General features: G+C 38.7%; 1 protein-coding gene across 6 annotated transcripts in view; it reads right to left on the reverse strand.

Moving 5' to 3' along the window:
* Positions 1-8162: 8162 nt before the first annotated feature.
* The window catches only part of LOC131038926 (lysine-specific demethylase JMJ27), a 78781-nt gene continuing 73980 nt past the window's right edge, over positions 8163-12963 (reverse strand). For 2 of the 6 annotated variants that reach the window (XM_057971520.2, XM_057971517.2), the window contains 3 exons: positions 9625-9744; positions 9405-9522; positions 9127-9324 (listed from right to left, as the gene is read on the reverse strand). In XM_057971520.2, the coding sequence (XP_057827503.2) occupies positions 9439-9522; positions 9625-9744 (204 nt within the window). In that variant the 3' untranslated portion in view covers positions 9127-9324; positions 9405-9438. Of the gene's footprint in view, positions 8554-8677; positions 9060-9126; positions 9325-9404; positions 9523-9624; positions 9745-12963 lie in introns of those variants that run through there. The other 4 variants (XR_009104557.2, XR_009104556.2, XM_057971518.2 and 1 more) reach the window with 4 other exon arrangements.

Genomic DNA, 12963 nt, shown 5'->3' on the forward strand with positions numbered 1-12963 from the left:
GCTCAAGGTGGACGCTTCACCCTACGAAGTCGTCCCGAGGAAAAGGGGCGTCAAACAATTTAAAATGCCCACTTGTCAATTGTCATGTATTTTCCTTTCCAAAAGTAGTTGGCCAAGTAAGCATGTGATATTTATTAAATTGTTTGGCTTGCCTAAGGAAGTTGGCCCAAATAGAAAACCTTTGACATCAATGACAATTTAATCCAACACAATGTTGTATAGTATATACAAATACTTGGAATAAATTGTAAACCTGCAAATCAACAAAGATGAAAGAAGTCAACAAAGAAGAAATAAGTCAACAAAGAAGAGAGAAACCAACAAGGTTATGTAAAAATGAGCTTTAAACAACTATCCATCAGTTAAGGAAGATAATAAGAAATGTTTGGACAAGTATTGATAAATGTGAAAGCTTGAAAGTGCAAAAAAAGAAATGACACTAGTGAGAAAGGGAGTGAATGTCAGCTAGAAGATCAAACATACTTGCAATCAAGTGAAAATAAAGCTGTAGGGTAAAGGTGCAAAATTGATGTGTCAAAATGGGCTTTTGCTCACCGACATTGTTCTTGCATGGTGATGAAACATTGAATGACCCCCGAACCAACTTAGATAAGCCATATCGTAGAAATAAGATCATAATCATGTAATGTCCCCTTTTTAGCGCAACATGATATGGGGTGTCGTTAGCCTATTCTGACACGATCCCGAAGGCTAACAAGGACATTGGTGGGATCCTGAGGTGTTTTGGCCTAGGTGTTTTCAGTTTCAGGCCAATCGGTGCTGCTTTGACAGGGTTTCTAGACACTTACTATTTATAGTAAGTTAGTCTCCAAGCAGTGACTTGGAATTTTTAGTGTTTCCCTGGTTGGCATAATTATCAGTAGAAAATATTTGAAGGCGACAATGATTTAAAGGGATTATCAACAAGGTTTTAATATTTAACGATAAAGTGTAAAGTTAAATTAAATATTTAACTTTATCGTTATATTATAAGGTTGGGAATATAAAGTAATGTTTAAAATATTAAAAGTTCCCTTTAATGTGTACATTGTGGGAAATAATATTTTATTCTAAAATGTATTATCCCACATTGAGGAAATGAAGTGTTTGCATCCAGGAAGAAGATATAAATGGAGGTCGAGAGCTCTCTTTTGGGATGTTGGGGATGAATTAATGTTATGCTGTTTGATTTCGTAGAAATCTGATTATTGGGCTTGGAGGATGGAATCCCTCTTTGCTAGCATTCTCTTCGCTGTTGAAAGACACAGTCAGGAGGATTAATGGTGTTTTCATTCAGGAAACACATTGGGCTTCATTTGGTGCTCTCGCATGATGTTTTTACGGGGGTTTGAAAGTGCAGATTTGAAAATAGTGTTTTTGCTACAGTACCGCGTGAATAATGTTTTTGCTACAGTACCGCGTGAATAGTGATTTGCTACAGTACCGCGTGAACAGTGTTTTTGCTACAGTGCAGCGTGAATAGTAAAAATGCTACAGTGCCGTGAATAGTGCAGCTACAGTGCATGAACAATGTTTTCAGCAGGTTCTATACTTGTGGAGTCCAGGTTTGAATTTGTTTATTATCAGATGGTCTGTAATATTCTTCAAATCTGATTTGTATGCTTGGAGTTGGAATTAAATAAATACCATCGGCATTAATCCTCTTGTTTTTGGTATTTGATATGTCTGGTTATTTTTATATTGAATAAACTTTGAAAGCTTTACAATAAATATCAGTTTACCAAATTTATCCTATAGCAAGTCAAGAACCAAAAAATCCAGTAGTCAGCTTGCACGCCAACTGTTTGACAAAATTACACTAAGTAAAAAGGACATAAATTTAGTACCGAACAGGGGGTGTCCACTATAGTGGTATCAGAGCAGAAGATTCTGCCATCTTGTGGGAAACTTTCACCAAAACATATTGCAGAAATAAAATAGGTCCAGAATGTATGATTGAGCATGCGACAGGGGCATTATAATTTTCGCAATACCAGGGCCAGACAAAATAGAAATCCGGATAGTCAGAGTGAGCAGTCTAGTTCATCCGTGCAGGTGGACATAGAATCCAGTCATACAGACATAGATGAAATATTCTTCGATCAGGACAACAGTATGGGTGACCGAGATGAGAGGAATATCGTTCCAGATCAGGGGGAGGTGATGTTCAGACAGTTGCTGGGTACGGTAGAGCAGGGGCAGCGTATGCAGCAGGAGCATAATAGGCGAATGGACATGATGTTGCAGCTTATGGCTAGACAGATGGGCATCAATATTAATCCAGGTGATGCCAACAATGGAAACAATAACAATGGGGGAAACGATAACAATAGGGGAGATGATAATAATGGAGGCCGTGGCAACAACAATGGCCCTGAGAATAATATTAATGGTAATAATGGACATGGCAACAATGGGAATGAGGCGGATAACTTTAGACACGTTGCACGCCCAGCTCGAACAGCGAGCTCGAGACCTCTTCTACCCACCTTCCCACCTAGGGATCCGGTTCAACCAGTGAATGAACCGCAGATTACTGAGTTACAGGGTCAGTTCAGGAGGGACTGGGAGGCCAGTGGACCCAAGTTTCAGGCAGATATTTCCCTCAGAGATTATATGGACTTGAGGATGAGACATATGCCTAGAGCAGAAGGGAGGAATCAGAATTTTGAGCTAAGAAAGAAAGTTGGAAAACTTTCCTTGCCTTATTATGATGCTTCAGGGAAGATGACTGCACGAGCTTGGGTGCAGAAGATAGATACATACTTGCAGCTAAATCCTATGCCTGAGGATGAGGCTATCAAGTATGCGGCTATGCATTTGGACGGCGTTGCGCATGAATGGTGGCATCATGGCATAGTGACTCTGGGGCATAATCAGATTACATCCTATGAGGAATTCACAGAAAGATTGATTGAGAGATTTGACACTAGGGATCCCGAGTTACATTTCAAGGAGCTAGCACAGTTAAAACAGTCAGGTTCAGTGGATGCTTACATCACCGAGTTTCAGCGTTTGTCTGTACTTGTTACTGATATCTCTCCTAGGAGATTGGTGGTGTTATTTTGTGATGGGCTTGCTGATCCGTTACGTGGTTGGGTGAAGGGACATGATCCACTCACCTTAGCAGAAGCAACTAAAAAGGCACGAGATTTAGCCCCTTCGGTATACAAAGGAAAATACCATTCAAAAAATTCTTCCTACCGCAAGGACAAAGACAAAAAACCATTTCAGAAAGAGTATAACAAACCCAAAGAAGGATCAAAAGGACTAGACAGTGAAACCTTGAATGAACTACGAAAGAAGAAACTATGCTTCCAGTGTAGAGAGCCTTGGGACTTATCTCATAAATGCCCTCTCAAGGCTAAGGCAAATCAAATGGAGTATTTTTCAGCAGAGGAGTCAGAGTCAAAGGGGGAGGATCAGCACTCCGATTCAGATGAGGGTAACACGATAGAGGAGAGCAGCATTCCTAAGGATGATAGATCGTTGGCACGCTTGACAGGGGCCCAAAAGGCAATCACGTTTAAGGTCAGGGGTACTAACCAGGGGCAGAAAGTGATATCTCTCATTGACACTGGGGCTACACATAACTTTATAGATACACAGTGGGTAGCCAGGAGAGGTTTACAGACAGAGGAGCATGATGGTTTTAGAGTCATGGTGGCTAATGGCCAAAAGCTATTATGTACTCAGAAGGTTTCAAATCTTCACATTAGATTTGGAGATGGCTATGAGTTGGAGGATGATTTCTATGTTGTGGACATGGGAGATTACGACGTCATCCTCGGTATGACATGGCTGGCATCGCTGGTTGAGTTCACTTTCAACCTAGCGAAGTTGGAAATGAGGTTTCAGCATGAGGGTAGGACTGTTGTACTCAGGGGACTTTCAGATGGGAGTTGCAGGGTAGTCTCTTTGAGGAGAATGGAGAAACTTTTTCGACATAATGACATAGAGTGGGCAACAGAGTGCTTAGTTATGCCAACTTCACCAGAGCCTCGAGTGAAGAGTCATCCACCAGATATACAGGAGATTCTTGACAGACATGCCAAGGTATTCAGTGATATCCCTCATGGGGTTCCTCCTGACAGGGGTGCAGAGCATGTTATTGAGCTCGAGGAGGGAGCCAAACCAGTGATGATCACTCCCTATCGTCATCCTAAGAAACATAAAGATGAGATAGAGAAGGCAATTAAGGAATTGTTGGAAACGGGGCACATCAGGCCTAGCAAAAGCCCCTTTGCTTCAGCTGTAGTTCTGGTAAAGAAGAAGGATGGGACAATGCGCATGTGCATCGATTATAGGGCATTGAAAAAGAAAACAATAAAAAACAGGTATCCCATTCCTAGGATTGATGAGCTGATTGATGAGTTGCATGGGGCATGTTTCTTCACCAAAATTAATTATGCGATCCGGATACCATCAGATCAGGATGAGAGCAGAGGACATTGAGCAAACAGCCTTCCGATGCCACTATGGCCACTTTGAGTTTATGGTTATGCCATTTGGACTAACCAATGCACCCGCTACATTTCAGAGTTGTATGAACCAGGTATTCAGGGAGCAGTTGAGGAGATTTGTTTTGATCTTCTTTGATGACATCTTGGTCTTCAGTAAGACCTGGGAGGAACATTCACAGCATCTGGAGGAGGTATTATCTATCTTAGAGAGAGAGTCTTTATATGCCAAGGAGTCTAAGTGTGAGTTTGGTATGACAGAATTACTATACCTTGGGCATATTATTAGTGCAGATAGAGTTCGAGTAGACCCTGAAAAGATTAGAGCTATAGTAGATTGGCCTACTCCCACGAACCTCACACAACTTAAGGGGTTCTTTGGTTTATGCGGGTTTTACAGGAGGTTTGTTAAGGGGTTTTCACAGACGACAGCACCTTTGACAGACCTCACTAAAAAGGGAGCCTTCGTATGGACAGAAGCAGCGCAACGATGTTTTGACCACTTCAAACAAGTGATGTCATCTTGTCCGGTTTTAGCTCTACCAGATTTCACGAAGCCATTTGAACTTCAGTGTGATGCTTCAGGTGATGGGATAGGGGCAGTATTGATGCAGGAGAAACATCCCATTGCATTCGAGAGTAGGAAGCTCCGAGGTGTTGAAAGGAGCTATTCTATCTATGACAGGGAGATGTTGGCCATAATGCATGCATTGGCCAAATTCCGATCATATTTGGTAGGTGGGCGTTTTGTGATCAAAACTGATCACAACAGTATTAAATATTTCATGAACCAGCGCGATCTTAATGACCGACAACAGAAATGGGTTACTAAATTGCAGGCTTATGACTTTGACATAGAGTTTGTCAAAGGTAAGAAAAACGTGGTGGCTGATGCCTTATCTCGGAGACCTCACTTATGTGCCCTGGCAGAGATTTCAGGAGATTGGAGAGATCAGATTATAGCAGAGTATGTCGGAGATGCTTGGGCTTCTGGATTGATTTCAGGTACTATACAGGATGATCGCTATGAGGTGATAGATGGATTGATCAGAGTTCAGGACAGGGTTTATTTGATTCCGTCATCACATTTGAGAGAGGTGATACTTAAGGCATTTCATGATGCACCCACAGCTGGGCATCCGGGGATCTTCAAGACCTACAGGCAGATCCGAGAGCGGTTCACATGGAGAGGGCTCAAGGATGATGTTCAGAGGTATGTCAGGGAGTGTGCGGTTTGTCAACAGAATAAGGGAGAGCACACATTTCCTGCAGGTTTATTACAGCCCTTGCCCATTCCAGATAGGAAATGGGAAAGTATTTCGATGGACTTCATCACTGGTTTACCACGAGTGCAGGGAAGGGATTGCATCTATGTGGTGGTGGACCGCTTGACGAAGTTCGCTCACTTCTTTGCTATTCCGTCCATTTACACAGCAGCACAGGTGGCAGATCTTTTCTTTAGAGAGATATTCAGGTTACATGGGTTGCCCAGATTCATTGTCAGTGATCGGGATAGTAAGTTTATGAGTGTTTTTTGGTAGGAGTTGTTTAGGTTGTGTGGTACAGATCTTACACCTAGTACTAGTTATCATCCGCAGACAGATGGGCAAACAGAGATTGTGAATAAATGGGTGGAGGGATATTTGAGGAACTATGTAACTGCACAACAAAAGGCTTGGGTCAGATGGTTGCATATGGGAGAGTATTGTTATAACACCACTTATCATATGTCCATCAGGATGACTCCTTTCATGGCACTCTATGGTTATGACGCACCTAGCTTCATGGATTTAGTTTTGGGGGACAGCAGAGTGCCCAAAGCCAAAAACTTATTGCAGGATAGTCAGGACATCCTGAAAGTGCTCAAGGAGAATATACAACAGGCCCAGAATCAACAGAAATCGTACGCTGATCAACACCGAATAGAGCACAGTTTCGAGGTAGGGGATATGGTTTACTTGAGGCTACAACCATATAGACAGTCATCACTCAAGAAGAGCGGAGCTGAAAAATTGAAGCCTAGATTTTATGGTCCCTACAGGGTGATTCGCAGAGTGGGCGAAGTCGCCTATGAGCTTGAGCTTCCAGAGGGCAGTCGGGTGCACAATGTGTTTCATGTGTCTAGGCTTAAGAAAGTCATTGGTCAAAGTGTAGTGCCTTCTGCAGATTTACCCCCTTTGGATGAGGAGGGGAAGCTTGTGTTAGTACCCGAAGCTATTCTGGATGTCAGGGAAAGGACACTCAGGAACAAAATCGTTAAGGAATACTTGGTGAAATGGAGAGACCTGCCAGATGAGGATGCTACATGGGAGAATGAACAGGTATTGCAACATTCAGGACTGAATTTGCTTGAGGACAAGCAATTTCAAGGGGGGCGGACTGTAATGTCCCCTTTTTAGCGCAACATGATATGGGGTGTCGTTAGCCTATTCTGACACGATCCCGAAGGCTAACAAGGACATTGGTGGGATCCTGAGGTGTTTTGGCCTAGGTGTTTTCAGTTTCAGGCCAATCGGTGCTGCTTTGACAAGGTTTCTAGACACTATTTATAGTAAGTTAGTCTCCAAGCAATGACTTGGAATTTTTAGTGTTTCCCTGGTTGGCATAATTATCAGTAGACAATATTTGAAGGCGACAATGATTTAAAGGGATTATCAACAAGGTTTTAATATTTAACGATAAAGTGTAAAGTTAAATTAAATATTTAACTTTATCGTTATATTATAAGGTTGGGAATATAAAGTAATGTTTAAAATATTAAAAGTTCCCTTTAATGTGTACATTGTGGGAAATAATATTTTATTCTAAAATGTATTATCCCACATTGAGGAAATGAAGTGTTTGCATCCAGGAAGAAGATATAAATGGAGGTCGAGAGCTCTCTTTTGGGATGCTGGGGATGAATTAATGTTATGCTGTTTGATTTCGTAGAAATCTGATTATTGGGCTTGGAGGACGGAATCCCTCTTTGCTAGCATTCTCTTCGCTGTTGAAAGACACAGTCAGGAGGATTAATGGTGTTTTCATTGAGGAAACACATTGGGCTTCATTTGGTGCTCTCGCATGATGTTTTTACGGGGGTTTGAAAGTGCAGATTTGAAAATAGTGTTTTTGCTACAGTACCGCGTGAATAGTGTTTTTGCTACAGTACCGCGTGAATAGTGATTTGCTACAATACCGCGTGAACAGTGTTTTTGCTACAGTACCGCGTGAACAGTGTTTTTGCTACAGTGCTGCGTGAATAGTAAAAATGCTACAGTGCCGTGAATAGTGCAGCTACAGTGCATGAACAATGTTTTCAGCAGGTTCTATACTTGTAGAGTCCAGGTTTGAATTTGTTTATTATCAGATGGTCTGTAATATTCTTCAAATCTGATTTGTATGCTTGGAGTTGGAATTAAATAAATACCATCAGCATTAATCCTCTTGTTTTTGGTATTTGATATGTCTGGTTATTTTTATATTGAATAAACTTTGAAAGTTTTACAATAAATATCAGTTAACCAAATTTATCCTATAGCAAGTCAAGAACCAAAAAATCCAGTAGTCAGCTTGCACGCCAACTGTTTGACAAAATTACACTAAGTAAAAAGGACATAAATTTAGTACCGAACAGGGGGTGTCCACTACAAATCAACATCAAAGCTTAAATTTGACAATTATATTGACTCAAAGAACACATTGACATTTGGAAGCTCAAGATGAACCAACGTAAATTCTTCAGCCTTTCTATATGATATAAAAAGAAAGTAATTAAAAAAATTAGGCAATAATGTTCAAATTAATACAGATAAAATAACTTGTGTTGGATTCTCCCATATTGACTATAATAGTAAGGCAACGTGGGCTTATAAGGACTTTACATCCACCAAAAGCCTGCCAATTAAGAAGTATGACTTGTGAGGCGTTCGTCCCTCAGTTAGTAGCATCTGTTAGGAGTGCTTCTATTTTTGTAGTAAAAATTGTATTGTGGCAAGAAAGCTTAATTTAAACATTCTGAAAAAACCACCGTAAAAGCGTAATTAGTTAACGCCAAAGTCCTCAAATATCTTCTTGGAATCCCATGATACTTTTTCAGTTTCCTTCCTAGTTCCTACAAACAAAACCATTGAGAAAATTGAATCGAAAATATTGATGCATCGTAACACTATTTACAAAACAGTAATGCCAAACTAAAATAGCATTTGTAAATTGCAACAATTAAGAAATGCCAAAACTAAAATATAAATTAACGCTTTATTAAAAGGGGAAAGTAAAGGCAGTTATTTAGGTCAATGCCAAGTGTGACACCAATTTGATGTATGAGAAGCTTATCCCATCTCCCCCACTAGGCATTTCACAAGGGGATTGGTTTTCCATTTACCTTATATATAGCTATTAGCTTTTTAATTCCAAAAACCAAACAAAAATTTAAGCTTACAATCTTTATCAATCATCCTGATTCTGCCTGTAACCTTCCTATTAAACAAGCATGAATTTTCCTACAGCCAATAAGACATTGGTTGTCATTTAATGAATTGGCAAAGGGACTCTCCATTAGGTTTTCACAGAAATTCAGAAGATGGATGATACCTTCCTTATGGGAAAGCCAATTATCCTCTGCAAAAAATGGATTGGATAGGATTACAAGTAGGTAAAAAACCGTAAAATTTGAGTTGACAGGCTGTTGCTTGACAAATAGAAGATGAGCATAAATTAAATTTTCTGAAGGTTTACATGCCAACAACTATTCTTACAGAAAAGCTTTGTTCTTTCATTTGTGTAAAAGACACCAAAGTATACGTTTTGAATCCATTTTTCCCAAGATTTCCAACATTTGCCATAACCGCAGCCAATCTGTAAGCTCTTGTATTGTTAAGGTCCCCTGAAACCGACATTCAATGAGAAAAATGATAATCCCCAATACAAAATCCAAAGAGCCAAAATCTAGATTATGCCGCTTACATAAATAGCATGATAATCTGTGTTGAAAGCGATGTCAACACGTCTTATTTGGATCCTCTGTCAACCTGTTGATTTCTCGAACAGCAGCACTTACAGCATATAAAGTCATTTTCTTAACCTGTTCCAACATTTAACTACATCAACAATATTTTTAAAAACAATAAGAAAGAACATTAAATTAATATGATTTCATAAAACAAGTTCCTAGCTAAGAAATCACCTCTAACTTATCTTCCTTAGCTCTATGACTCTTAGGCAGCAAGCGGAATTCCTCTGTCAAACGCACGCACTGTTGTACATTTTCGGGTGATACAAAATCCATTGCTACCTTTATACATGACTGCAACAACAATGCAGGTTATCAGCCAATATAATGCCGAATTTGAACAAGAACTAAAATATCAACATGAAAAAATAGCCAATCAAAATGAGTTTATAAGGAATGGAAACGAACATAAATATCATTGGATGATACTTAAAATTTAACATCAACCATCATGCCCTCAACACTGGAAATGAAAAGCAAACGCAACTAACGTAACTGATCTCTAGTCATATGTTTGTTATTACAATCATGGCTAACTTCCTGTTTCTCAGGGTACGGGTTGTCTCAATTCAAACTATCTTGGTGCTTTCTCCTCTGTATGTTACTCTCAGATGTTACAAAAAGAAAACGCTCTAAATTTTACACATTTCAAATTTTTTATTTGCTACACCATTATTATTCTTTAAGCATATCAGTAATTTCTTTATAATAAACATCGGCTAGAATAACACTAAGGTGTTTTTGCTAATCAAAATCAGCCACAAAATAAACTGATGTAACTAGCCAAACTGAACCACGAAGTGGCTATAATGCATGTTCCAAACCTATTTTGTACAAAACATTGAATATGATGTATCCAGACTAAACAAGTATAGCACAATGTTCCAACCATCAAACATCATATTTCTTCTAAGATTTTTCTAGCTGCATATTTTGTAAGAAAGAAATAATAGCCATTTGAACTGCTACATCCATAGTAGAATCAAAAATTATAAAAACCACTCAAGATGAATTTCATGATAAGTTAAAAGCTGTAGGGATGAATTACAAATCCATGTTGAAAGTCCCCCATAATGGAGAAGCAGAATGAGCTGCACAAGAATCTGAGAGGATAACACTACATGGGGAGCACTCACATAGGCTCAATCTCCAACTTCTTGATAGTATAAGATACCTTGCTTTATTGTCAGCTAAACATTAATTCCTAGAAGACCATAATCTCTTACGAGAGAAAACCAACATAAAGGACTTCAAAAAAGAAAAAAGAAAAAATATTGCTGTATTTTTACAGATCAGATTAAAAAATTAAACTGAAGAATGCATTTTGATTTTACTGATAAAAAGGGTCAACCGATCATCAATTACACATTAATTACATATTAGTTTATGGGAACTACCTTACTGCTACTGTTCATACCGCAAAATGTTATTGTGCATTTATCTCCTCGTGTCAATTTACAGAGTATATATATATGATTTCATTTATGATCAATATATTAGCCATAGCAGCAAAAATATTTTGGAGAAAAAATCAACAAACCAGAAGTATGACAATTTTTTTTAAATCACTGTCATAGTTGCACTCCTTAAAAAAGGCATAATCAATTGTAATCCACTCAAACTCTTGATCAATTTTGTCAAAACCAATTGACTAGTCATCCTTGAGAGTATCTACTTTTGTCATATAAAAGTTAGTCTTGGCAATTGAAAATAAAAAAACCATAAAAAATACCACTATTACTATGATTGCAACTATATTAAAATTCTAACCTTCAGCTTTTTTAAGCTTCAAACAAACATTGTGGTAAACAAACAAGAATTTATTCATCCATTGTGTTACACAATTGTGTTTCTTGGAATGTGAGTTCAAAAACACTCCGAAAACAATTGCAAGCGGATGAATTCCATGGCTGCCTCAAAGTGTGTCTTGCCTTTCATTTAAGATTTTTTACTTCTTCACCTAAAAAACCCCATCAATATGCTAAAAACTCAAATAATTTTGAGATCATAACATGTAAGAATATATTAAATTACATGTCCACAAAATAAAGAGACTATTCAAAGTTTATAAAATGTTCTAGATTTGAAGTTCTTCCTACCTTACACTACAAGCATACCTAAAAAAGAAAACCTTGCCTACTCGTACATTGACAACTCTACCATAACTATCTTCAACTTTTTTAGGGTACGGAAAATTTCCTCCATGCACATGAATAAGCCATGTGTAAAAACAAACTTATCTTACAGTACAAATATTGTTGAAATAGTATCCAACAACATGAAGAAAGAAGTACACATGTTGTCCTCTCTCCTATCATGTCCCATAATGGCATTTACATGTCCCTGTTATTTTCCATTCCACCTCTCATCACCTCCTTTGCCCTATCCATGGCCTAATACAAATAGCCCATGAGAAATTTCTTTCCATGAGAAATGCTAGCAAAAAGCTTGTAGTGCAAGTGTTTAGCAATTAATGTCACCCCTAGTTGAACTAGCTCCTTGCCCTCAATGGAGGAGAGCATCATACACATTACCCTTGTATGATGGTGTAGATGAACTTGGTAACTGTGTGAGCCTCTTTCGATACCTCCGTAATCCATTCAAGTTTTCCATTGTTGTCTAGGGTAAGATCAAGGTAATATGTCGCACATGGTGTAATGTCCCCACTTTAGCAGTTGACCAAGTGTGTGTGCATTAGCCTTGTTCTACATGGTCCCGAGGGCTAACGAAGGGTTTAAGGGGATCCTGGAGTGTTTTGGCCTAGTCATTTTCAATTTGGGCCAAAACGAAGTTGATTTACTCAGTTTCAGGCATACTTACTATTTTTAGTAAGTCAGCAGGACATAGTGGAGGCCAGTTTTGGTGTTTGGATTTGATACTCCTCGGTGAGAGCTTTCCGACGAGCTATCACTCGCATTATTCGGAGTCCGATTGCTAATACATTTTAATGCCTAAAGTTTTATTAAAGTAACATTTAATTTAATTGTAAAATATTAAAGTGTTACTCTAATATTTATTTTATGGGGATCTGTACCCAAGGGAGACATAAGTGAATATTTTAATATATGTTTTATATTGCTCATCTTTTATCCCACATTGCCCATGAGAGTTGAATGGACCCTTGGAAAAAAAATAAAAGAAAGCGTTTGTGGCTTCATTAGATATGTTGAATATGAGAAGAATTGGTATGTGTGAGTTGCAGATCCGTTCTTGGCATTAGAGGACGTCTATCCTCTCTTGTGACATTCTAGACGTCATTCCCCTGGGGTTTGGCCTTTGGAATCCATTGCTATCAGCTTCATTATCAGGCAAATTGGGTGCATTTCCAGCTACAGGCAGATTTAATGTTTGTTCATATCTTCTTCCCTACTCGTCCAATGCTTATGCCATTTTGAGGAGATGATTTTATGAAGATATTGGACCTGTTGAAGACAAATTAATATTGCTGCAACACTATTCACGTGGGTACTATTCATGTCACTATAGCAGCAAGATTGAAAATGATTGCTGGAG

This window comes from Cryptomeria japonica, chromosome 3 (assembly GCF_030272615.1).
Source record: "Cryptomeria japonica chromosome 3, Sugi_1.0, whole genome shotgun sequence".
Classification (NCBI taxonomy): domain Eukaryota; kingdom Viridiplantae; phylum Streptophyta; class Pinopsida; order Cupressales; family Cupressaceae; genus Cryptomeria; species Cryptomeria japonica.